At 41.5% G+C, this 27,382-nt stretch overlaps 1 protein-coding gene across 3 annotated transcripts in view; it reads left to right on the top strand.

Moving 5' to 3' along the window:
* Positions 1-27,382, top strand: part of atf7a (activating transcription factor 7a) — an 81,615-nt gene that overhangs the window by 30,787 nt on the left and 23,446 nt on the right. For all 3 annotated transcript variants that reach the window (XM_060938443.1, XM_060938442.1, XM_060938441.1), the window contains exons 3-5: positions 16,090-16,186; positions 21,068-21,198; positions 21,419-21,586. In XM_060938443.1, coding sequence (XP_060794426.1) covers positions 16,090-16,186; positions 21,068-21,198; positions 21,419-21,586 — 396 coding nt within the window. The remainder of the gene's footprint in view (positions 1-16,089; positions 16,187-21,067; positions 21,199-21,418; positions 21,587-27,382) is intronic.

Genomic DNA, 27,382 nt, shown 5'->3' with positions numbered 1-27,382 from the left:
TTGCTCAGGCATGTCCCACTGAAATGGTTCTAGTCCCACTGAAGTGGGCTGTTTTGCTAGACGATCTTAGCTTTTCTACATTTTCATCTTGCACCAGCATGTGCTTTATGGCAAGGTTTCAAGTGTATATATCAGGGTTCCCGCGGGGTCTAAAAAAGTCTCAAATTCAGAAAGTTAAATTTTAGGTCTAAAAAACACACACATTTTCATCCCAGGTCTAAAATTTAATTTATCCAAGTCTAAAATTCTTACATCCGCTCAGTCAGTTTACCAATACAAATGACTTTGTTTTGAGAATTGAACTCGATTGTCTTTTTTTTGGGAAGGGCGGGGGTAGGGCAGGTTGTAATGCTTCGTGTTGGTCTAAAAAATTTTTCATAATGGTCTTAAAAAGTCTAAAAAAGGTCTAAAATTGAACTTACTGAATCCTGCAAGAAAAATTATACAATTACAGACTTGGACCACTCATTAATTTTTTCGTAGCCCATCAGGTAAGTAAAATCTCCAGTCTCGCGTTTCGGTTGCTTCGGCTAAAAATCGCTACCTACCGTAACATAGAGCAAGCTGGGTTATTCGCCGAGTGCATTAATACAGACGAAGAGGAGTTATTATTGTTTCTAGCACAGCACAGTGTGTGCTGGGCTCTTAACAAGAAGTCAGAAAGACGTTGATGAACATTTTGTCTGAATTACTTCAGCTAACAAAAGACGAACTCGGAAGCGTCTCAAACATACGGAAGTCGAAAACGTCATTCCAACCTTTAAGTAAATCAAATACATCATTGCATGACCGTGTTTGCACTGATCTTTTTCTGCATTCGACTTGCCTCGGAACTCGGAAATTTGGCGGCGAGCTGAATATCACATTCGTATGTGCTTGTTGAACATCCCATCCCATTCCAGATTTAGTCCCCTTTTCCTGTTCTTATAAGCTCCCACTCTTTTGGGAAGGCTTTCTACTAGATTTTAGAGCGTGGCTGTTGGGATTTGTGTTCTTTCAGCCACAAGAGCGTTCATGTGGTCAGGAAGTGATGTTCGACAAGGAGGCCTGGAATGCGCTTGGCACTCCGATTCGTCCCGGAGGCGTTCAGAAGGGTTAAGGTTACGGCTCTGCACGGGAGACTCGAGTCCTTCCACTCCAACTTTGGCACGCCATGAATGTCGCTTTGTGCACAGGTGCATTGTCGTGCTGGAACAGGTTCAGGCCTCTTAGTTTCTGTGAAGGGAAATTGTAATGTGACAGCATGTAGAGACATTCTGGACGTTTGTGTGCTTCCAAGTTTGTAGCAACGCGTAAGTATGAGGGTCAGGTGTCCACAAACTTTTGGATATCTAGTGTAAAATGTGTTCTTTTGCAATTTATAACTATTATCGTTAGAGCCAAGCCTCTTGGTGCGATTGGTCTCAACTACTTCCAAGTGGCTTGCGCTGCTTTTCTGTAGAAATCCTCTGTAATTGGATAATTTTTCTTTTTCTCGAAAGAGTGCTAATAAAATTAGGCCATTATTAAAAAATGTTCTGTTTCCGGTCCACCGGCCAGGTGAGTGCCGTTTGTGCAGTTGAAATTTATTTTTTTTTAAACGCCGGTTTTTCGACATTTTTTTCAGGTTCGTAAATCTAAAATCGAACTTGACATTTCCGCATTCCCAGGGCTTTCCACTAAGGCTCATACTAGCCAGCCATGACAAATAAGTAGCCGGGGGGGGAGTAAACACAAAATAAACTCCTGTGCACGCAGTTCCCAGGATTAAATGTATTTTCCACAGACCATTTATTTATTCACTTTACTCAAATACAAAGTAAAATGGCAGTAAATCTTTTCTTTACTTGCGTATTGCATCATGAGGCGTTCCTGGCTTGTAAATCTCTTATTTTTGGTGCACGACACATTCACGCAGCTGAGCATGCTATGAATTAACAACGACAACGGTCTGCAGTGGCGGCTACACAATTAAACACTCAGCGAACATTTCTCCATTTGTGTATGAAAATGCACTCCAACCACTCAGTTTGGTTTCATTTACAACCAACGGTGTCTTTTGATGCCAGCACGTAATTGACCGAGAGAAGACTGGTTTGCCAGAGACAAAATAAGCGTCATCTCTGCTTCTGTTCCCTCCGACACACTACTGCCTCCGCCGAGTGCGCGCGCACGCACACCGCATGTCGGGGCCGCGGATGAGTTACTCTCCCTTCATCAATGAAGTCGGCGGGGAATTTGTGGTTATTATCGGTACAAACAGCGCGAATCACAACTTGAATGAGTGCGGTTCAGTTTGACATTATTGTCAGTCCGTTAGATAAACGTTTAATTTTATTAAAATCGAAAATTAATATTTAGAGCCTGTGGGCTACAAAAATAAGTCATTAAAGTCATTAAATTAAACACTTAATTGTGTAGTTGGCTGTGCAGCCGGCGCTTGTGGAAAGCCCTGCATTCCGCACAGAATATAGAACTGAATCAGCTCTGCGCATGCGCCGTGCGGCACAAAAAAACGGCAGCCACCATGAAGGAAGGAGATCCGGAGTTTTCAAACATTTGCTTAAGTGTGAAATCGCAAAATGGTATTCTAGCGAACAACAAAATAGTAAAGATTCAGAAAAACAAATCATTCAGTGATCATTTTAATAGTGTAATTTCATCCGAACTAGGCCTAACGGTCGATTTAGAACTACAAAAAGTCCGTGTGTCGGACATTTTAAGTACCTTTTGTAAAAGTTTTGCAAATGTTGCAGTCAGCATTTAAAATGCTAACTTAGTTTTTGTACAAGTTTCAGTTGATTAAACTGTCATATTTTATTAAATGTGTTTGCTTTTGTAATAAAGTACTGAAAGAAAAAGCAAACAGCATTGCGATTTCTTATCCATCCATATATATTAAAAAAAAATAAATAAATCCCTCCCTCCCAGCTGAAAATTTTTTTGCTCACCCGGTGGACAGGAAACGGATTTTTTTTAAAGATGGCCTTATTCCGTCAAGTCATGTCTACGAACCTCTTCAAAACGGCGAACGGTGTATGTTGGTCTTCTAGATTTAACAAGCGAATGTGTTCATTGATCTCAAGTCAATGCTTTTATTCTGTCCACATTCACTGGATTTGAGCAGTCGCGCGTTCTGATTGGCTACTCGACTACCAGCTCATATACTGCGAGTAGAGAAAAACAAAATGGCGGCACGTGTTGCTGAACCAACCGAGGACAAAATAAAAACTCTACTCGAAAACAAAACCCCTAAAAATACAACACTGCAAAAAATGATATCTTGGCAAGTGGAAATAGTTGAAACAATCAAGCATTTCCTATTAGAAGAATACAAGACACTAATTCTGAGATTATTAAACCTAGTTCTAGATTGCAACCAACTAATTCTAAGCTGTCTGATCAAGTAAAAATATCTGTCCATGTAGCAAGATAATTTCACGAGTATTAAATAATTCAGTTTTCAATTTTTGCAGTGGGGGAAAAAAAAGCCAACAAAATATGGAATAAAAATATTTCATGGGAAGGTTGGTTTTTTTTTCTCTCCAAGAATAATTATTGCATTTTTCACAAATTGCGACTGTTTCGCCGATTTGTTTAGGCCATCTTGAAAAAAAAAATCCATTTCCTGTCCACCAGGTCTCATCTCATTATCTCTAGCCGCTTTATCCTTCTACAGGGTCGCAGGCAAGCTGGAGCCTATCCCAGCTGACTACGGGCGAAAGGCGGGGTACACCCTGGACAAGTCGCCAGGTCATCACAGGGCTGACACATAGACACAGACAACCATTCACACTCACATTCACACCTACGGTCAATTTAGAGTCACCAGTTAACCTAACCTGCATGTCTTTGGACTGTGGGGGAAACCGGAGCACCCGGAGGAAACCCACGCGGACACGGGGAGAACATGTCCACCGGGTGAGCAAAAAAATGTTCGGGAGGGAGGGAGGGAGGGAGGGATTTCTTTATATATATATATATATATATATATATATATATATATATATATATGGATGGATAAGAAATCGCAATGCTGTTTGCTTTTTCTTTCAGTACTTTTTTATTACAAAAGCAGACACATTTAATAAAAATATGATAGTTTAATCAACTGAAACTTGTACAAAAACTTTAAGCTAGGATTTTAAATGCTGACTACAACATTTGCAAAACTTTTACAAAGGTACTTAAAATGTCCGACACACGGACTTTTTGTAGTTCTAAATCGACCGTTAGGCCTAGTTCGGATGAAATTACACTATTAAAATGATCACTGAATGATTTGTTTTTCTGAATCTTTACTATTTTGTTGTTCGCTAGAATACCATTTTGCGATTTCACACTTAAGCAAATGTTTGAAAACTCCGGATCTCCTTCCTTCATGGTGGCTGCCGTGTTTTTTTGTGCCGCACGGCGCATGCGCAGAGCTGATTCAGTTCTATATTCTGCGCGGAATGCAGGGCTTTCCACAAGCGCCGGCTGCACAGCCGACTACACAATTAAGTGTTTAATTTAATGACTTTAATGACTTATTTTTGTAGCCCACAGGCTCTAAATATTAATTTTCGATTTTAATAAAATTAAACCTTTATCTAACGGACTGACAATAATGTCAAACTGAACCGCACTCATTTAAGTTGTGATTCGCGCTGTTTGTACCGATAATAACCACAAATTCCCCGCTGACTTCGTTGATCAAGGGAGAGTAGCTCATCCGCGGCCCCGACATGCGGTGTGCGCGCGCACGCTCACTTGGCGGAGGCAGTAGTGTGTCGGGGCCGTCGGAGGGAACAGAAGCAGAGATGACGCTTATTTTGTCTCCGGTAAACCAGTCTTCTCTCGTTCAATTACGTGCTAGAATCAAAAGACACCGTTGGTTGTAAATGAAACCAAACTGAGTGGTTGGAGTGTATTTTCATACACAAATGGAGAAATGTTCGCTGAGTGTTTAATTGTGTAGCCGCCACTGCAGACCGTTGTCGTTGTTAATTCATAGCATGCTCAGCTGCGTGAATGTGTTGTGCACCGAAAATAAGAGATTTACAAGCCAGGAACGCCTCATGATGCAATACGCAAGAGAAGAAAGAAGATTTACTTTGTACTTAAGTGAATAAATAAATGGTCTGTGGAAAATACATTTAATCCTGGGAACTGCGTGCACAGGAGTTTATTTTGTGTTTACTCCCCCCCGGCTGGCTACTTATTTGTCATGGCTGGCTAGTATGAGCCTTAGTGGAAAGCCCTGGGAATGCAGAAATGTCAAGTTCGATTTTAGATTTACGAACCCGAAAAAAATGTCAAAAAACCGGCGTTAAAAAAAAAAAAATTTCAACCGCACAAACGGCACTCACCCGGCCGGTGGACCGGAAACAGAACATTTTTTAATAATGGCCTCATGTATGACTTGATTTCGTGGACTAACTGTTAAGTATAACTCATGAAAAGGGAAGAAGTGTTGCTTTGTTCACCGTTGATGCTGTGAGCAGCCATGTTGATTTGATGAAGTTGAGGAGACCTTCCTGAGAATTTCTTTTTTTTTTTTTCTTCGTAGTCGGAGATCAGAAAAATTGAGTTGCGACTTTTAGTGGCATGCAGCGACTCGGAAAGACGTGCTCTAGTTACAGTACTGACATGCATCACTTCACAGTGTAGCGTATTAGATTTAAACACACATGCAGAAGTCAGGAGGATTTATTTCCTTTATCTGGTTGTTGAACCTACCCGTCTATGAATAAAAGCGCAACCAGCCGACGATGTAATTTTACAAAGAATGTAGCATGTATAAGAATTCAAGTAGCGCTGCTGCTAATTCTCATTACGGCTATTTTACATATGTTGGCACACTTTGCTCACGTTTATCTTGTGTTTCTTGACTTGGTGTATTAAATCATATGTACTTCAGGAACTCTGATACCATGATAAGTTATCAGTGTATGAGGAGTTTGTTTAAAATGATTAATCTGACCTTAAGGAGATTCGAAGAAAGCGAGAAATCTGAAGGGCTTTCAGATTTCTTATAATATCCAGTGTACAAGCTGTGTGTCGTCGTCCACCGGTGATTAAAATGACAACGTGATAAAGCAAATTTTTGTGAAGTGACGGAATAATTGTGTTCAACAATTAGTAATTTCAACGTTGAAGTAAAATAATGAAGATTTTCTCATCGTTGATGTACAGTATTCGTTGAGTGTGCATTCTTGCATTTGGACACTTTCCCACGTTCATTTGTTATAAGGAATATTACATAATCCAATCTTCTAACTGATCTCTGTGAAGGAGGCGGCAGAGAGATCGGTGGATCTCTCCACGTCGAGGTTGCTTTACCGTGACTAACAGACTGCCAGGCAGTAATGGTAACACAACACCACCCCATTTCTACCATCTACAGTAGAATAATCCATTTGTTCCATTTCCCGAAAGTCACTTTATCGTTTCGTAGCAACAGGCCGACACTCTTTAAATCTGCTTTTGTGTTCTGAGAAGAGGAAGTTGTCGGGAAGTGTGCTGGTGTGCAACAGAGAATATTTCCTCAGCCCCACCGCGCTTTGTTCTTTACCGAGTAACAAATAGAAGAGCTGTAACAGTAACCTTGGTGTCAGAGGAGAGCCCCTGAGCCACACAGTTGTTGTATTGGTGATTCTGGTACATCTAAAAATACGCCTCGGACACGTGACCGTGTTTCCACTTTGTTCTTTCACGGCCGGGCTGTAACGGGAACGCGGTGCCAGAAATAGGCCGGAGAAGATGGCAACGGCCAGAGACTGACTCTTTCTCCCAGAGTTCGGCTTGAATCACCACCAAGCATGAAGCCCAGACGGAGAGACGCAAGCCGAGGCTCAGCTGGAAATAGTCGCACTGCCATCTTGACCCTTGGCGTTGTTGAAGAGTTTAACATTCTGCAGCTCTGACATTCCCAGCTCTAGTGCCGTGCTCTTTAGTGTGTGCTCAAAAACAAGCACACACACACACGCTTGAACATATTCGTTTAGCTGGTCAATTTGCATAATAATGGCAAAAGCTGTAACTTAGAAATTACGTCCGACGTGCAGTTCAGCAACTAAGTGAGAGGAATAAATCATGGCCGCCTCCAGATTTGTCTTTTGTGAACAATCTAGCCAGCTAACTCCGATGACTCCCTGGATGTTTTCCTCCTCAAAACGGCAAACTCGATCGTCACTGTGTTAGATTTAAGAAGTGAATACCTCTGTGGTGATCGAAAACAAATGCTTGTATGTATACGGTTTCACTAATCTACGTTATTTTACATGACGTTAATCGCATTTAGCAGACATTCTTATCCAAAGCGACATACAACATACCCAGAGCAGCCTGGGGAGCAGTCGGGGGTTAGGTGCCTTGCTCACAAGCACTTCAGCCATTCCTGCCGGTCCAGGGAATTGAATCCGCAACCTTTTGGTCCCAAAGCTGATTCTCTAACCATTAGGCCATGTGTTTGTGCTGTGAGCAGCCATCTTGATTTGAAGTAGGGATGGCGAAAACTAAAAAAAAATCTTGACCGACCACCGAGCCTCATTAGCCGGTTAAAGTCGGTTAACCTATGAGTTTAAAATTCTAGAATTGGAATTATTAGAATCTATTCTAAATCTAACCGCGAGCATCCGCACATTCAGTCCCAGTCGCTGCCCTCCACTCACATTACCTTTTCTACAGCGCGAAACATTTAGTCAAACGCGGCACTGATGTCGAGGGGTTTGTATTGGAGCGGAGGACAAATGGCTCCAGCTTAGAGACGGTTTCAGGTGGCCATGATGGCATTGAAAATAAAGTCAAGTGCTAGAAGAAGTACATAACATTCAGTGATGGGAATAACGGCGTTAAAATAAAGGCTGTTATAACGCCGGGTAATCTAATTAATTAGCTACAATCGTTATAACGCCATTACTGCATGGTATTGAAGTTGCTCTGAAGCCGTCACGGACTTGGCTCACAGACATAAAAGCTGCGTTTGTCACTCCCCCTCCAGACACCACTGTCATTTCATTCTCTCCCCTTCCCTCCAAAAGTCGGCATCTGTGCCTTTACACTACGTTCAGACTGCAACCTGAAACGACCCATATCCGATTTGTTGTGAAATCCGATTTTTTTGTTAGGCCGTTTACATTACCAATTATATGAGACTTGTATGCGATCTCCAATATGAACGGAACACGACCCAAAAGTGTCCCGCATGCGCAAATTGACACGTAATAAGCACATCTACGTAATACGTAAACCAAAAAAAAGCGCACTCTTGAAGTTTAATTATTTTTTTTTTGTTTCTTTGTTTAATTATCTGGTTAGTGTTAAAGTGTGAGGTCTCGTGTGTGTTTTTGTTTCTGAACTGAAATGAAAACGTGTAGCCTGGTAACGAGGGTTGACTCCTAAATGTCTCTAATTTCTATATAAGTGCACTACATGTTACTAGGAAGTAATGGATTTTTAAACTCTATATAGTGCACTCGAGCTTCAGTAGGCAGTCATTTGGGATACGGCCGCTGTATTACCAAACTCTTAATTCAGGCTTAATAATTTGCACATATTTATTTCGTCATATTAATAAACTTTTTTTCTACATTTTTATAAATATTTATTTAGATTGTTTATAGCCAGCTGAATTCTGCAACTTCTCTCAGCGCTGGCTCAAGGTGCAGAAACACCAGTGCAGTTTGCTATGGAGATGAGGCGAGACCTGGCAATGTGGTACAGGATGGTTTAAGTTATAAATCAGTTATAGAAACTGTTTTATTTAATCAGGCTAACAGATCAACATCCAGGTCCCTACCAAATCCACCATTGGCTTGATCAATTCTATAAAAGTCTATTTAAATTCTGAAAACTGTACAAATGTTGTTTTCCACCAAAGAGGCGGGATTAGCCAACGCAGAATAGTGACGTTTGTCTCTTGTTGATGACGTGTAGGTCGCATGAATGCGACCTGTCCGGTCAGACTGCAGTCGCATGTGAAAATAACGGATATGCATCGGATTTAGGACCACATATCCAAGCGGCCTGGGTCGCATGTGAAAAAATCGGATCGGTGTCGTTCAGATTGTCAATAACAAATCGGATACAGGTCGCATATGGGCAAAAAAATCGGATATGGGTCGTTTCAGGGTGCAGTCTGAACGTAGTCTTAGTTTGTGTGGAGAGAGATGATCTGCAGTAACATGCATTGTTGGCTACAGACCGAAACGTACTTTCAGAATGCACTGGCCAAGGCAGGACTAAACTCGATGTGCCTTCTAATAATAATTTAAAAAAAAAAACAGAATAGTAATTTGTAAGCTAAAAAGTCTTGCCTGATACTTTTATTTTTCACAAATACAGTCAGTGTTAATAACTGCAGTAGGCTGTGTGTTGATATTGCATACTGCTACGGACTAGGCACTTTTCTTCGAAGTGAGCCACAGAGACCTCATGCTGCAATTGTTGTCCAGCTACTGATATTACGGTTACATGGCTGCTAATTGTGCACAGCCATTGGGAATGGGATAGCTGGAGCTGAGCTGATTAGCCGCTAAGCTAATATAGCAACTGTCTGATGCTAAGTAACATCAGTGAGTAACCAGGTTTTAGTTCAGATCTTGTGTATTATTATTATTATTATTATTATTATTATTATTATGTTGACATTCACCAGACTAATCAACCATTGACTTCATTCATGCGCCGTGTTCTTGTTTCTTTGATGGTCAAGAATTTCCTTGATGTTACGTACCTGGTTAACATCGTAGTAAAATGTAATCCAACACTGAGACTTTTCTTTCGCCGAGTGGCAGCTGTCTTCAACTGGGGCGGGAGGGCAGGACATGACTGAATGGGTGTTTCTGATTTGTCAGCTGTCGTCCTTACACCGCATGGCATGCCCCAAGCGTTTACAACACAGAATTCCAGGTTCTCCGCTCCAAAATCGGCAGCTTCAAAACGATTGATTTTTTTTTTAACCGACAACCAAAAAAAAATGAACCGGTTGGCGTTGATTCGGTCAACCATCGGTCAAACGGTCATCGGTTAACATCCCTAATTTGAAGTAGGAATTCCATGTTTGGGTTTTTCTTAGTCGGAGGTTGGAAATTCCAGGTTTAAATACACTTTAAAGCTCGACCACCTTTCAGAGTTTAAGTGTAGGTCGTGAAAAGAATTTCCCTGACACCTAATTATTTTTGTTTCGTGGACCGAAAGCTACTGAATTCGAATCACAGACTTCCAATTTTATTATTATTTTTTTTTAAATAGAACAATTAATGAATTTAGGGTCATGTGGCTCTAAATTCGCTGCCATTTTTTCCTGCTTCACCATGACCCAATTCAAGATACATCACGCATGCATCACGTGGTGGGCTTTCCCCGTTCGTGCAAGGCATTATAGGAGACGAATTTGAAACAGGAGAGAACAATGGAGTGTGTGAATGAAACTGAAAAGACCGACTACAGTAACGGAAAGAAAGCGAGAAGAAAAGACGTTATGTTATATACGAAGGAAAGGAAACGCAGGACCAAACTAACAAATATCGGCGCTCAGCGAGCACCTCGGTGTGATCAGCTGTTCGTTTAGCGACAGAATGATGGAACTGTCAGTGCATGCTCAAAGGGAAACCTGTAGATGGCAGTAATGCAACACTGTGGATGCCAGCTGCTGTACAGTAAAACCCAAAAGAAGAAGAAAAAGGTAAACCTGCGCATGCGCACACGGACTTCCTCTGTCTGCTTGACTGCGCGAAGCGAGTGATTTCATGCACATTATTTGTTTGGGAATCTCCTCAAATTAAATAACTTCCCAGCCACAGAATGACCTGTGTGGGGCTTTTTTTCTTAATGAAATCAAAAGGTCGTCTAGTTTTAAGGTCCGAGTATACTTTAGCGGATGTGGCTTCGTGCAGTTCAGACATGGACGTGTGCGTGGGTGTATCCAAAGCATAGACAATATTGCAGACATGTCGGCGCACGAGCTTCGGAGGAAGCCACGGCCTAATCGTTAGAGAAGCAGCTCTGGGACCAAAAGGTTGCTGGTTCAATTCTCTTGACCAGCAGGAATGGCTGAAATACCCTTGAGCCAAGGCGCCTAACCCCCAACTGCTCCCCAGGCTGTTTTGGGTATTTTATACGTCGCTTTGGATAAAGGCGTCTGCTCAATGCCATTAATGTAATGTGATGCATGCACTATTACCAGCATAGGACTGCAGGGTCAGTTTCACACGTGCAGTCAACGTGCACGGTCCTTGTGGGCACACAATCGGCATCTTTCGATATTATTGGGTTTTTTTTTGTAAAATACACGACTGAATGGCACAATTTTACTAAAATGCACTTTTGTGTTCATTTGTCTGACACCCATTCAACCACGGGCGATTGCTCTAAGACAACGAGGGAGGCTCAGCCTCCTCTAAAAATGACGAATATCGTGTAGGATGAATTGCGCTAGGCTTATGTTATAGCCGACCTTATAACATTGCTATTTCAGATCCAGAATCATAGAAATATATGTGCTCAACCCAACTACAGTGCGAAATCATTCCGTTATAACTTTCCCCAGTTCGCCTAATGTGTGCGTGAGTTTTTCCCCCTCGTGACAGCGCGATGCAGCCCAGCCTCAGTGGATTGGGAGCTGTGTGCTTGTCAATCTCAAAATGCAAGACGATTATTGGACAAATACTGCGAAAATGGCCGCCCACGGAGTCTCACGGACTCCCAGCCTCAATGGACTTCAATGGCATTTGGGAGCTCTGCGCTTTTCAATCTCAAAATGCAAGACGGTTATTGGACAAATACTGCGAAAATGCCCGCCCACGGACTCCGAGCCTCACATGGGAGGGACATGGCAGTTTCCGCGAGGAGACTGGTGATTGGTGAAAGCGGCCGGATATTTTCTTTGATTGACAGCTCGTTTCAACTATAGACAGGCAGCACAGTGTTGCCAGATTGGGCGGTTTTAAGTGCCTTTTGGCGGGTTTTGAACATATTTTGGGCTGGATAACGTCAGCAGTATCTGGCAACATCAGTTCAGTCCCATGCGGATTCGCAAGTGCTGTGGTGTATTGTAAGAGATCGGCTTACATTTCGATTTCATTCATTACATACGGTTTCTACCAGCTTTTTTAGTTTGTATATATTTTCATTGTAAATAAAGTGTAAATATAGTGTTAAGTTTGCTATCTTAGTTCTAGAAATGTCGTTTATTTGAGTGACTGAACTTGAACTTGAGGGGGCTAGTCAGCTAGCAAGAAAGCTGCGCACGGATGCCAAGCATTGCTGATTTAATTTTGGCGAAGCCATTTGCCAGTCTTCCTTTTGAGGAAAAAATTAAAGAGCAGGGTAGACCAACGCCTCAAATTGACTTGGTGAAAAAGGTAGGGAATAATACTCGTTCCTTTCAGCTCTCCTGGTACGAGAAAGTGAATTGGCTAACAGCAAGTGACCCACATCAACAACAGTAAATAGGCTACTTTAGTAATATGTCATGGATGGACCAAAAATATAGAATCTATTTAAAATGTTTATGCTGAGTATATTATGTTGGAATATATGTTTTTCTGGATATGAATTAAACACCGCTACAATTTGGAAAACATTTTTAAACAAAAACGCAGCCGAGGTCAATTTTTAAACATGCCACAATTTTAAAATATAAAATGTTAAAATATACCCCCCCACACACCATCATCATGTATATTGGACAGTAGGCTAATGGGCCAAAAGAACCTGTTATTTCACAGTTTGTGACCCTGCCAACAATCAGCCAGATCAGAGGCAAGAGTATGGGCAAAATTGATGTTTTTTCTTTTAAAATCTGGAAATATCGTAACCGACCAGCCTTCCCTGTTTGAAAGACTACCAGCCGCCACTGCATTCATCAATCCCATAGTACTGAGAAATCTGAGCAACTCAGCCCTCGTGTATTTGTGTACTTTCCAAGGCCAGGTTGTTTGTCAGAAGGCTATAAATGAAATCTTGTATCCACTATGACTGATGGATTTGGCTTAATTCATTCAGCTGACCTGCGCCGGTGATTCCCAAACCTCTTAAGCAGGGCTTTGAACCGGTTCAAGGAACGAAAACCGGGAACTTTTTCTATTTCACATGGAACAGAAACGAAACCAGAAACTTTATTATTTTTTATGTTCCGGAACAGAAACGCTTATTAAAAATAATGGTAACTGGTTAATACCGGTTTTTATTTCGTTCCTCAAAGTTTCCGTAGCCTACAAATTAAAAAGTCATTCTTCTCCTGCGCAAGTTTCTATGACCCGCTGGGGTTCACTTCCTGTGTGACGTTCGCTGACTGAATGGAGAGAGCGGGAAGGTGGACTACTATCACGTCTCCATGTGATAATAAGTGAATTACTGAGTGTCTGAGCAAAGAAGAGCCTGAACGATGCAACCTCCCTATTGGCTGTTGGTAAAAATGTATCAGTTGTTGCCCTTCCCACGGGAATCATCGCGCGCTCGAGAGACGAGACCTGACGAGTTAGTTCGTTGGTAGCAGAACAAAATATCTGGACACAAATCGGGTTTTCAGAAAAGGAAAGAAAATAAACGGAGGGTCGAAAATACAAAAAAGGAGGCAGAAAATGCAAAACGAGTTTTAAGGTAGGACAAATGGTTACTTTTCTGAGGCAGCCCGCCGTGGCTGCAGGCTTTCAGTTGGGTCATTGAATGGTTACTTTTCTGAGGCAGCCCGCCGTGGCTGCCTGCAGCCTTATTTATTATAGCCCATTTAGTTAAAATAGTTGATATAAAATGTTTATAGTTATGTGATGGTTGTCCTGATTTAGACTGGTGTTTTTTTTTTTTTTTTTTGGGGGGGGGTTTGCGCGATGTTGCACCCGGGTCCAGATTAGGGCAGAACCGGCCCTGGCTACATTTCAGGTGTAGTTTCTTTTATGTATGTATGTACTTGTATAGATGTGTACTTGGTCTTCCAATATGGCGCTTAACAAAATCTCGCGGCGTGGTGACGTCATGCGGTAGCCCTCTATAGGGCCTGACTAGCCTTTGGTAACACACTAAACGAATTATCTTTCATTTTTGGCACTTTTTCTGTTTGTGTAGATGGGAAGACATACTGAGAATCCAAATCGCCAACATTTTGAAATAATAATTGTTTTGAATTATTTCTTGTCTTATTTAATGAAGGCTGTAATAGAATTAGCCTACATTTGGCTTAAGCTGGATGAGACAGAGACATAATTTTATAGCCATTTGTTAAACAGCTGACAGGGAACGTAATTAACCGTTCCGGGAACGAAATTTTTTTGTTCTAACCGGTTCGGGAACGTCTATTTAATGGTGGAACCCAAAACCGGAAACGTTAAAATTCCGTTTCTGTTCGGAACGAACCAATAGGAAAAAAATTCTGGTTCAAAGCCCTGCTCTTAAGACTTTATAGTTGTTTTTTGGTTTCCCTTTTGTAGTTTTCGACTGGTTTTTGTTTTTCGTGTGTAAAACCTGGAAGTGGTGCGTGTCGACACGGAGCGTTGTGTAAAACTCCTTCAAACACATTGAACATCAACTGAAGTCCACCACCAAGTAATTAAGAAAATGAATCAGGTTTTTTTAACCTATTTTTAATCAGGTTTTTCAATGCATATTACTCGTAACTCAGTCTTTGAGTCGCGCCTAGTGTGAAATATTCATCGATTTTGTCGACTCATTCTGTTTGCACCGACCTGGATGTTCTTCGTAAAGTCGAACAGGGAGGTTTATTCCTGCGCTTTCTTTCAGCGAGTAAGTAAATACCTTGTGCACAATGTATGTTAGATTATTATGACGCTGCATACTGTCAAATAAAATGTATTGGCTGGACTTGTGGGTCAGAAAGTGCTTTCCCAAGGCGCATTTTGCAACACAACGGACTTTATAAAGTCATGATTAGTTCTTGAGAATTTAAATGAATCAATAACTTTTTCTGCTGAGTATTTTAAGTTGTGAAAATGGCCAATAAAGTATGCATCTGTATTGCTGATCTAATGGCGAAATTTAAAAAAAAAAACCCAAACAACGATTTTATATCGAGCAGTGAATGCTCATATCAAGCAAATGCAAAATTACATTTCATTTTGATTGCTGGATTTAAAAAGAAAAGATAAAGCTTGCATTAATCCTACTTGTTACTGAAATCATTGATGATAAATCTCAGACGCGTCAATATACACGTCCCAGTGACGTTAATAGGAGTCCTTGTTTCTCTGATCATCCATTCAGCCAATCATGTTACAGCAGTGCAGTGTATCCAGTCATGTTGGTACGGCGCAAGAGCTTTCGTTCATTTTCAAATCGGGCCTCAGAATGAGGGGGAAATGTGATGGTATTGGTTCGACCACGATGATATGGATGCTGGTCCCAGATGAGCTGGTGTGAATGTTTTGGAAACTCCTGTGAAACGTTCTGCGGGTGGAAACCCTTCGTTAAGAGTTCAGAGGGCACCGGTTTGAGCCAACAGGAAGGATACAATACAATTAAATAACCACTCTTGTTATCCGTGGTGAGCAGAAAAGCATCTCCGAATGGACACCAGAGCACGGACAGTTGGAAAACCATTGTCTGATCTTTTTCAGCTGGTTCTCATGATTATGATGACGGAGATGATAAAGCACTTCTTTGGAGAAGGGTGTCTGCTCAATGTTATGAATGTCTTCACCAGATTGTGATCGGTTTGAGATGCATCTCCAGACCGTAACCACTGTAGCTGCACTGCAGCATCAGCAGTTCGCACATCAGTAATCTACGTTGTTTTTAATACCACGACTTCTGCAACAGAAAGGTCGTGCTGCAGGAACACAAAGCCGAAGCAGACCTTGTTGTCTCTCCACCGAGCTCTTAGAAAGCAGAAAACGAAAATGACTCACAATGGCTCTGTCTGCAGCTTTAACCAAGCTTGTGTTGTGCAATGTGCTGTCACACTGTACATGACTCCCATTTCAACTAATGCAGGCCAGTGCTGACTGTGAAAGTGATCACTCTGTAAGACATTTCTTGGCTGCGTGATCATTTTCCTAGACAAATCGTTTTAGTCCACTCCCTCTTTTGTTTTCGTTTTACAAAGCTGCTTCTTTTTATTTCGCACCTCCTGCTTATTCTGTCTACTTTTTTGCTGTTTTTTCTCCTGTGTAGAGGTTTACCAACGAGGACCACCTCGCTGTCCACAAGCATAAGCATGAGATGACGCTGAAGTTTGGACCTGCCCGGACAGACTCCGTCATCATCGCAGGTACTTTTTTTTTTCCCTCCATCAGAACAGATCGTCTTGTAGAGATTGTGCTGCAGTAGGACTTGAGCACTTCAGTGTACCAGGAACAAAACGATGATTTATGATTTGATAATCCAGGGAAAGAAAAGATAGGAAGATGAGCGTTTCCACCTGATAATGTTTAAGGAGAGGGTGTAATCACATCATATAATATTACCAGGTGATTTTTAGGTGATTCGTAATGCCATATTGTGCCGTGAAGAGTAAAAACATATCTCTCAATTTTCTCGAATACTTTTATAAATCGCTTGTTGAATGTCCACAAGGCTGACGTTTTTGCCGTTGATCTTCTGCTGCTCGGTGTTCAAATGCTTTGAGCACTGATTGATTGGCTCAAACGTACATCATTTTCTAATTTTCATTGTCGTTCCGTGTCAAGTTTTAGATTTGACACTTTGTTGTAGGCCTGTTTAATCTTTTTAGATTAAAAATGTCTGGCTTTTTTTTTTTTTTCCCCCCCTCTTTTGGCCAAAAATCCAAATATTTTTCACTCTTCAAATGTTCACGATGTACTTGTCTAATATTAGATAAGTTGAACATGCAGTACTGTGCAAAAGTCTGAGGCACATGTCAAGAGATGCTGTAGATAAAAAAAAATGGCTTAAAAAATTATGAAATGAAATGTTTCAGCATTTAAAAAAAATACTGTAAACAGTAAGCCATAATAAATGAAGCAAAGTCAGTATTTGGTGTGAGACGACCCTTTGCCTGGGGAAAAAAAAAATTGCAGTCTCGGGTACAACGAGTGCAGTTTTAGAAGGAAATGGGCTGTAGGATTTATTGAGCATTTTCCAGAACCAGCCACAGTTCTTCTGGACACTTTGACTGTCACACTCATGTCTTCATTTGGCAGCAAAACCCAGTAGCCTTCATTATTTTTATTATTTTATTTTTTTAGTCTGTAAGGTGCTCTCTGTATGTAATATGCTACTCAGATACAAACTTTTTTTTTTTTTCCCTGCAACATTTAATTTTGTGCTGGAAAATGAACGTTTGGAACCCTAAAATATTTTTCTGTTGTTGACTCGATCTAGAAGTCATAAAATAGAAATCTGTAACAAGGTTTGTATGAAAAGAGGAGGAAAAAAAAAGGTGCCGAAGAGTTTTGCACAGTACTGTACGTTCACACATTTTTATTTCGCAGTCATGAACTCGAAACATTCTCCATTTCCTGTGACAAAAATCCCAGGAGCCTTACGAGTCGACTTGAGGGCGCGAAAGATGGTTGGAAGAAGGTGGGGCTTAAGGGCTTGTCAGTTCATATTACAGTTAAAAATAGGTACGCTATGGGTACATATGACTACTGCTTATAAATAAAATTGTTTTCTGATCCCATGTCCATACAGTAAATATAGCGCGCGCATGTACTGTATATACACACGTTATCAATGATATACGTCTCATCTCTCGCAAGCATCACTAAGCTGTGAGCAGCTTCAGGGCTTGGAGTATTTTGTTTACTGTGTTTTGTTCAAAATACAGTGCTGTGAACCTAGATCTATTTTCAAAATAGTAAGAAAGCACTTGTTCACGAATTGTCTTTGCATTATTTGTATTAATAGGGGTGTTCACACGGCAGCTTTTACTCCGGTATAGCACCGGGGCTGCCCCGGTAGTGTGTTCACACGGTACAAAGTTATACCGGTGTAGCCCCTGAAAGCTGCTTAAACCGGTGCAAATCTAACCCTGCTCGGGAGGCGGTTTAAGAAATTTACTCCGGAGTAAATGCTAGTTTGCGGGGCAGCACCGATATAAAATGGGACGTCTGAACGCTACAGGGGTAGACTCGCTACGCGTGAGGAGAGTTGATTACATACGGGCATTGCATAATTTGCGTCCTGGTATTTTGCGCTTCCAAAATGGCGAATATCAACAACAACAGAACTGCGTGTCTTCCAGTGTTGCCAGATTGGGCGGTTTTAAGTGCATTTTGCTGGATTTGAACATATTTTGGGCTGGAAAACGTCAGTAGTATCTGGCAACACTGGTGTCTTCATCCACGTTGTTTTCCCGGTGCTTGGTGATGCCATGATAACCGGGAAAAGGAAGTACATTTTCACGCATGTGCATATTTCATTTCCGCATTATTACTATCGTATAGCACGGTCGCAAAAACTGCCTTGTGAACGCAAGTGGGCCTGCGTTCACACAAGTGGACCGGTGCTAACACGCTTCTCTCTAGTAAGCAGGTTTGTGACGTGTGAACGCTCCACAAAATTTACACCGGTGTAAGATATATCGCAACAAAATACATCAGTGCAGCATCGATGCAAATATGTGCCGTGTGAACACCCCTTATGAGCACGTTTTGTTTCACAAGTGTAGTGTAAAGACTCAAGTAAAAAAAATTAAAGCAAATAGCACAAGTTTGACAATTATACTTTGTTTTCATGAAGGAGCTGATTTATTCCCAAATGGGACTTTTTTGTAATTGTAAACCGAGCAGATCGCTCAAAAGATTCCAGCGTCGTATTCGCTGCCTTCTCGAGTTTTTGCTGAATGGCTGGAATTCTTGGTGTAAATATCCGCCAAAAAGCTAAAAAAAAACCTTACAAATCCTTTCATTTGACCTTTCAGAAGGACCAAACAAAAGCTGTGATAATCAAAAGGTAAATTTTCTTAAAATAAACACCACTTGATATTAGCAGCCTTGGCGAACCACGAGGTGAATTTCGTTCATCTTTTAATCTGCTGATTATCTTCCAATACGACGAAGTTATAACAAGGTTTCTCTTATTTCGTTTCTGATTAGTTCCGAAGTTTATCAAGAAATAGAACAGGTCATCGAACTCGATCAGGATAAGTGCTGATTGGTTACGAAGTTTCGCTATTGTTCCACACATTCTTACAACATGATGACAGTGGTTTCACCACTCGTTCTCGTCTACCTTGGATAGCGTGAGATCAGCTGTTTGGATCACGAGATCACGATTCGCTGTTCTGGTGATTTGTAATGCGTATGTGCATGCACAGTGCGCTATTGTGAGACTCATTCTTTCATGACGATGACATCGTAGCTCCGCCTCTATGAGGCAGTAGCCACAGAAACACTTGTGCACCTGCCAATCATTCTAGATTCTGATGTTGATTGGCTGTTCTATTTTTATTGGCGTTAAAATGACTTGTTTTGGTATATTTTTGAACGATGACTCGTACAAGTTTACTACGATGTGCAAACTCGATGCGTAAAAGGTTGGCAGGTCTGGTTATATCATATAATCAAAAATAATGTAAAACCGTGTAGAGAATTAAATTGTTGTATCACACCACACACCAGCCTGATGTAACAGCAGAGAAAATATAGTGACTGTTGAAGAACCATCGTGCTTGTCGAGGTTGGTGATGAAGCAAAAAAGTTTTCATATTTAAGGGGGGGGGGGCGTATTGGGTATTTAGGTTTGCTAACAGAGTGCCATCGACAGCGAAAGTGCCGCATTTAAAACATAAATTATATATTTGTATCGCTCCAAGAACAAGTCACTTAACATGGAGTTTAAAAAAAATAATAACGAAACATTCAGGACAAAATGTCCTCACTGCTTCACACTAGGAGCTACAATGAAGTCAGAAAGTTTATAGTGACCGAAAGGAAGTGTGTAATGTTGTGATTTCCTGTGATCAGCCCTAATTGCTCAGCAAATGCCTTTATACATCGGATGTGACATGAAACTGTCGTGAAAAATGGGCGAAATTTTTGTATGCACTGTGTCTGCTGCGTATTTTTTTTTTTTTTTAGTTATGTATTTTTGAAATTTCATATTCGATTTTGTGCTGGTTTCGTGTCGTGATGGTTAGTAGTGTCCTGAGTGAGTGGCGAAGTCATCTAGTAGTGATGAAAATGTACAACAATTATAGACATTCTCAAAAAAAAAAAGGTTTTGAGTACACCCGTCGTCGGAACAGAGATGACAGCAGGGAGAGGTTCATAATCATCTTCAAGAGTTAAAGCTGAGAAACAGGATGTTGTGCAACCAAGTTAATGAGTTGCTGCCGGGTTTTGTTTTTTTTCTCGCTCTTTCTTTTCGCACTGTGGCTGAGGGGAAAAATTAATATTCATGAGGAAAGGACCGTCTGATTGGCCAGTGAATTCAGTGAAACAAAAGGTATTGTTTTGACAAAAAATAAATTAAAATTCATAGCTTGTGTCAACCCTTATGAGATGGAGTTCCCAAGTCAGAACAATGCACTCAAATGCTAAGGCTTTCACCAGCCAATCAGGTAGCACTTTCCTCATGAATATTAATGAGCTTCCTTTTTGAAGGCCATCCTGCAAAAAGCAAATCACAGCTCTCTGCTCACCCATTTTGCTGGCTTTTTTGTCTGCTTGTTGTTCTATTTGTGTGCTATCAGTGGAACCCTTATTTGATTGGTCAGGTCATCTTTTCCCCATGTAATGATCAAGACGGATCCGAATTATTTTTTTCATCATTCCAAATTTTGTGCTGTGTGTGCAAAGACGAATAAGAATGCATGTATTTAACGAGCTGTGTAATTTCTTGCGACTGTTTCGTCCCAAAATTCAGACTCGGTGTGCAAGGGACTTAACTCTGCTCCCGCCTGGAATAAAATAAATTACGCAACATGTAGGTTTTTTTTTTAATGTAAAAATAACCAAACAAGCATAGCTACTATCAAACTGTAACCTTGTTCCAGCTGATCACTGTGTTTCCCTTTAGTGGAGATGAGTGTCAGTTGAGGATTTTTCGACTGGCTTATTCAGAGCATTTTGGCCGTTCAGTCTTCATTTCCTAATGTAATGTTTCTACCCCTTTTTGCGCTGCACTGAATAGCGGAATTGTATGTATAGGTGTATTATACGTAATGAGATGTTTTCCGCTCCAGACCAGACGCCGACTCCCACTCGTTTCCTGAAGAACTGTGAAGAAGTGGGCCTGTTCAACGAGTTGGCTATGCCCTTCGAGCAGGAGTTCCGTAAGGCCCAGGAAGATGATGACAAGAGAGCCAAGAACCCTGTGAGCATTGGGATTGGGTGGAGGGCTTCACTCGCTCAGGCGGAGCTGCTCCAAGCTGAGCAACTTCACTGTCTGGAGCCAAAATATGGGGATTTATGGTCTGTGGACTGCTGTCTGCTCCCATGTCTCACACACACTCTCCCTTCCCCCTCTTCTTGCCCCCCCCCCCCCCCCCCCCCCTCTCTCTCTCTCTGTCTGTCTCATTTTCTTCACACTGCAGCTGCCTGCCCCTGGCTCTTCAGCTCTGGACATGAGTCTGCAGACGCCCTCAGACGTTGTTCGAGTGAAGGAAGAGGAGCCTGTCGAGGTGGACTCCTCCCCTCCCACGAGTCCAGACTCCATCTCCAGCAAGTCAGACAGCAACACGGAGGCCACAGCCAGGGGAATGGTAGAGCACAACACAGACACACCGCAGAATCTATAAGTCTCCTTAATTCTCTTTTGAGAAAACACGAAACCCACAGAGCCTCGTTTTGTGCTTTGGTGAAGAATGTGCAAATCTTAAGTGCCATTAAACAGATAAGGAGATGCATAGATGGATCTTTTTTCCTTCCTTCCTTCCTTCCATCCATCCATAATTAATTCATTCCTTCCTTCCATCCATCCATAATTCCTTCCTTCCATCTATCTAGCCATCCATCCATAATTCCTTCCTTCCATCTATCTAGCCATCCATCCATAATTCTTCCTTCCATCCATCTATAATTCCTTCCTTCCATCCATCCATAATTCATTCCATCCATCCATCCATCCATCCATCCATCCACTCATCCATAATTCATTCCTTCCTTCCATTCATCCGTAATTCCTTCTTTCCTTCCATCCATCCATAATTCCTTCCTTCTGTCCATCCATCCGTAATTTATTCCTTTGATCCATTCATCCATAATTCTTCCATCCATCCATAATTCCTTCCTTCCTTCCTTCCTTCCATCTATCTAACCATCCATCTATAATTCCTTCCTTCCTTCCTTCTATCCATTCATCCATAATTCTTCCATCCATCCATAATTCATTCCTTCCATCTATCTAGCCATCCATCCATAATTCATTCCTTCCTTCCTTCCTTCCTTCCATCCATCCATCCATCCATCCATAATTCATTCCTTCCTTCTTTCCTTCTATCCATCCATAATTCCTTCCTTCTGTCCATCCATCCATCCATCCATCCATAATTCCTTCCTTCCTTCTGTCCATCCATCCAATTCAATTCAGGTTTATTTGTCATATGCATATTAGTACAGAGTACCACAGCAATGAAAACACTGTGCTTTGGCACTCTCTCCACACCGTTCAATAAATAAGAGAAAGACTATTAATAACATTAAAAAACATCCAAGTACAATAAACCTCGTAACTAAGCTCAGACCTCAGTCCTCCTTCCAGTTGAACCATCATTCATTAGCCTAATTACCTGGGGATAAAAACTGTCCCTAAAACGTGATGTGCGTGTTGGGATACTCTGCAAACGCCTCCCTGATGGGAGGTGGGAGAAGAAATTGTATGCGGGATGACAAGAATCCCGCATAATATTAGTGCCTTCTTAGTACTGCGTTTCCAGTATATATATATATATATTGGAGGACTTATGGAGTTTCCATAATTCCTTCCTTCTGTCCATCCATCCATAATTCTTTCCTTCCATCCATAATTCCTTCCATCTATTCATGCATCATCCATCCATCCATAATTCATTCCTTCCTTCCATCCATCCATAATTCATTCCATCCAGAATTCTCTCTTTAAAAGAAAAACTTCCCTCTGTTCATTTTCCTTCAGACATAGTTCCTTCCTTTCCTGCCTCCTTCCCATAATCTGTACCGTCTTCATTCCTTACATATTTAAAAAAAAATGTAACTCCATTCTTCCTTACCAAATTTGCACCTCCTTCCTTCTTTCCTCCCTTCCCCCTTTTCTTTCTACCATACTGCTGTACTTAGTAAAATCCTTTCATCCTTACGAATTTAACTAAATCTGTATCTTCCTTCCATCTTCCATGACATTTCCTTATTTCTTTCTTTTCTTGCTTCAGTATTGATCTACCCTTACTTGCTGTAGACATGGATGATGGGTCTGATAGATGGGTTGCATCCGACGTCACGTCTGCCTCGTGAGATTTGCAAGACATGAAGTGGTGGTCAGCGGAGCTCGCTGTAGACAAAGCGTTACTATCACTGGGGTGCCTTGCTAGTCGTTAAAATGCCCTACACTTGTGGTGTTTTGCGCTGTTCAAATTGGAAAAACTGTGAAACTGATCAGCGTTTCTTCCGGGTTCCCCATGACGTGATTTACAAAAAGGGTGAAAGTGCAAAGGATTTTCCCAAAAGACAACAAGAAAGGTGGCTCTTGAACCTTTGGCTACAACGGAAGGGAGTAGAGTCAAAGAGTTTGCAGTGATCGGGTCGTGAATGGTTTGTAAAATCCTCTGTTTTATTTCGCTTGAATTCACAAATGACTTTTCTCACCATTTTCTGTTATTTTGTGATGTTTTGAAGTTCAGGAGACGCTTAAGTCCTCAGATGTGTTTTTATTTTCTGTCTGATCGTGGTTGCCGTATTGTAAACTAACGCGCATGTTTTCACTTTATTTATCAGGATTTCTTAGCAATCTTTACAAGGACGATGATGTAGATTGGGCTCCTACACTGAACTAGATAGACAAGGTAATCAAGACGATCCATATAAACACAAAAGCAGAGCTTGCGAGTTAACAGCACGAAACTACTTCCCCGGCCATGCAGTTACAGCGAGCCGTGATCACTTCTCCATCCTGTTTCACCAGTACCCAGGTCTTTAAAGGGGTTTCTGTGGATCTTTGTGAATGATTTACCTGGAAGAGAAGAGCAGGGAGGATTGAGAATCGAGCAGATGTAGTTTGCTGACACCTGATACTAAAACTTGTCGCGTCCTAGCGATCATTACAAAGACGCGTACAAAAAAAGCCCAAAAATTCCTACTCAAATTCCGGGCATAAACGATCCAGGATTTATCTTGTCGTGTCCTGATCCCCAGATCTTTAACCCAGCCGCATATAAAAAGTTGTTCTGCTCCATGCTCTTCCGGGTTTGTCCGTGTAGAACGATGTCTGTAGCACCAGGTAGTTTGAGATGTCTGGGAACTCAACAGATGGATAATTTTCCAACTCCTGGGAAAAATCCTTCTTTGTTAACGTGAAAGGATCCGTTCCATCGCAAAGAGCAACTTTCTGAAGGTATCGTGCTTGTACATTGGCCTCTAAACTGCGAAATTAGCCGGAGACAGTTTCACGAGCTGTCTGCATAACGGCAGCCGCATTTGGTTTGTCTGACCACCACTTCATTCACCGGAAATAAACTCGCAAGCAAAAGTCATGTCACTGAATACAACCCATCTATAGTCAACACCCTGTCAGTTGCCAGCCTCTTACGAGGCTGTCTGCATCTTGGTGTGAGCACACTTCATCCCCCGCTGGCTTGCTAGCCCAGACAAACAACCATTCACACACACGGGCAATTTAGAGTAGCCAGTTAACCTAATTCGTTTGTCTTTTGGACTGTTGGAGGAAACCGGAGCGCCCGGAAGAAACCCACGCAGACGTGGGGAGAACATGCAGACTCCATACAGAAAGGCCCCCTGTTGGTCGGTCGCTAGGCTCGAACCCAGAACCTTCTTGCTCTGAGGCGACAGTGTTGACCCCTAGACCACTGTGACTCTGCATAGGAGTCTGTATCGTGTCGTCACACCGTTATGATGAGCAAAGCGATGAATGCACTTTAAAAACTGGCACAACACTGAGGTACAGCATGTCGCTGAAGTCAGGACAATCATAAATTACACATTCAAGCTGAACCAATATTCGCAATGCTATGTGCAGGGCATAATATTAATTATACTGGTTTACCTCGGTCCGTCCGTCCAAAACACCCTTTTTCTCGGCAACCATAAATCATCGCTACTCGGTACCAAGTTTCAGCTTAGGGTTCTTTACTGTGTGTACCATTTTCACGTCTGCTGCACATCGACTTCCTGTTTACCGACTGAATGTATTTACGAAACCAATAGCGTGGATTTACAAAATTTTCCTAACACTTTTCTCAGCAACTACAAATCACAACTGCTTGATATTTGGTACCAAGTTTCAGCTTGGGGTTCTATACCGCGTGTACCATTTTCAGGTCTGCCGCACATCGACTTCCTGTTTACCGACTGAATGTATTTGCGAAACATATAGTGTGGATTTTGATGCTATTTCAAAATGACAGTTTCCCAGGATGCTATTTGAAGTCCCTGGGGAGAGACACTGCTCTTTACTTACTTGTTTCAGGGTTCATTATTTGTTGAAGTCAACATTCATAATAAGGTATCCTGATCCTTCGATTCCTTGTGTTCTGATATAAGCGAGAGCGGGGGGGAGGGGGGGGTATACGTAAGTGAGCAGTAGCGCACAGTTGATCTTGGTGCAAAATAAAACGGAAGATTTGTGCTACGCATCACGCTTATTTTCTGTTTTGTAAAACGTTTTTGCAATCATGACCCATGTTGTTCGAGTGAAACTGGAAATTGGGGGTTCTTGACTCTGTTGTATAAAAGCATTATTTATTCAGTGCGTTGGCTGGATACTTAAAAACTGCGGAACCATTTTCTCAGTTTCAGTATGTACAGTTACTTTGGTGTTCCTCTGTTTTTAAAAAAAAAAAAAAAAAAAGATAAACAAAAGCTATAAATCATAGGTCGTGTTAACCGACAATTGTCCGTCATTGACGGATTTTTTTTTAGCTATGACGGAAAAATCTGAAGGCTGTCGGTCATTTTGACGGATGTTTACCGTTACCATTACCAATAACAATAATAGCCTAATAATAACAATAATAACACACAATTGTAATGATTGTCAAGTTGTGGCAGAGTTTTCTTACATACAGTATACATAGTCTTCACTGCCGTCACTTTCAATCTGAGCCGACGTTGCGGCAGTCTTGATGTTCGGTGCATTATGTATACATTGTAGCCACTGCGCAAGGCTGTTCCCCCCCATCGCGCTCCTGACCGCGCTCTGACTTTACTAACCACTAGCACAGTGAGATGTATTAATGTTTCCCTTCTCTGCAGAAGACACGTCATTTTTGCTATTAAAAAAAGAGATGCATTGGGTTGTTTGTGTCGTTTCCCTGCCTGTACGTCTTAATGCAATAGCGCTCATTTAGGCTAGTTGTTTTTAAAATGAAACAAATGTCGATTTTATTGTATTCTTCCCCAGCAAGCTTAGGAACATCACTGCTCGAATATCTGCTAAACTATCATTTTAATGAGAGCACGGGTAGACAAACTAACATTTAAACATAACTTCGTTTTATTTAAGACCTTCCGTGTCAGGTTCCAGGCTCCGCGGGGTGCAGAAAGACCGCATGCTGCAGGATTTCCTCCCTATGAAGAGAGTACTAGCAGGGTCGGGAAATCCAACTTTCAGAGGCTCTTGCCGGCTTCTGATCACTTCCCTGGGAGAAATGTTTCCCGACTTCAGAACTTTGGCTGAAGTGGCGCTGGTTATTCCAGTCTCCAGTGTCGCAGCAGAGCGCGGGTTCAACCCTCAGAATAAAATTAAAACGTCAATGAGAAGTCGTCTGTCCGAGGCAAAGACACAAAATTTAATGACGATTGCCTCGGCGGCAGTCTCCATTGACGACTTTGATTATGCACAAGCGAGCTCCCAATTTAAATCCATGCGGGCCAGAAGGAAGGTTTGAGCTCACGCAAACAGGTCAAATTAGATTGTCACTTAAATCGTTGTAGTGGACTGTTCATATTTTAACTGCGGTTGTCTTGCTACGTTGTAAAATAACATTGTTCATATGCCCGTTAAGGCACAACAGCCGCAATGTTTTTAGCAGAGGGAAAATGGGTTCACAAGTGACCGAACGTCAGAATCTCTGTTCATCTTTTTGCATCATAAATACATAAATAAATGATTAAATAATACAAGCTTGTTCTGTGAATTAATTTTTAAATGAAAATGAGTCCATGAAAACGCAAGTTATTAAATATATAGCATTTATAGCCTATATACATTGTCATTTAAAAGTTAAAATAAAATGACAGATAATAATGGACAATGATGGAATTTTTACGACCCTGTCCGTCAAAATGACGGACAGTGGAAAAAGTCTAACGCAACCACTGCTATAAATAATAAAATGGTGAAATTTCAG

The sequence above is a fragment of the Neoarius graeffei genome, chromosome 13 (genome assembly GCF_027579695.1).
Source record: "Neoarius graeffei isolate fNeoGra1 chromosome 13, fNeoGra1.pri, whole genome shotgun sequence".
Classification (NCBI taxonomy): Eukaryota; Metazoa; Chordata; class Actinopteri; order Siluriformes; family Ariidae; genus Neoarius; species Neoarius graeffei.
Note: the sequence above shows the minus strand (reverse complement) of the source record. Positions and strands in the feature narration are given on the sequence as shown.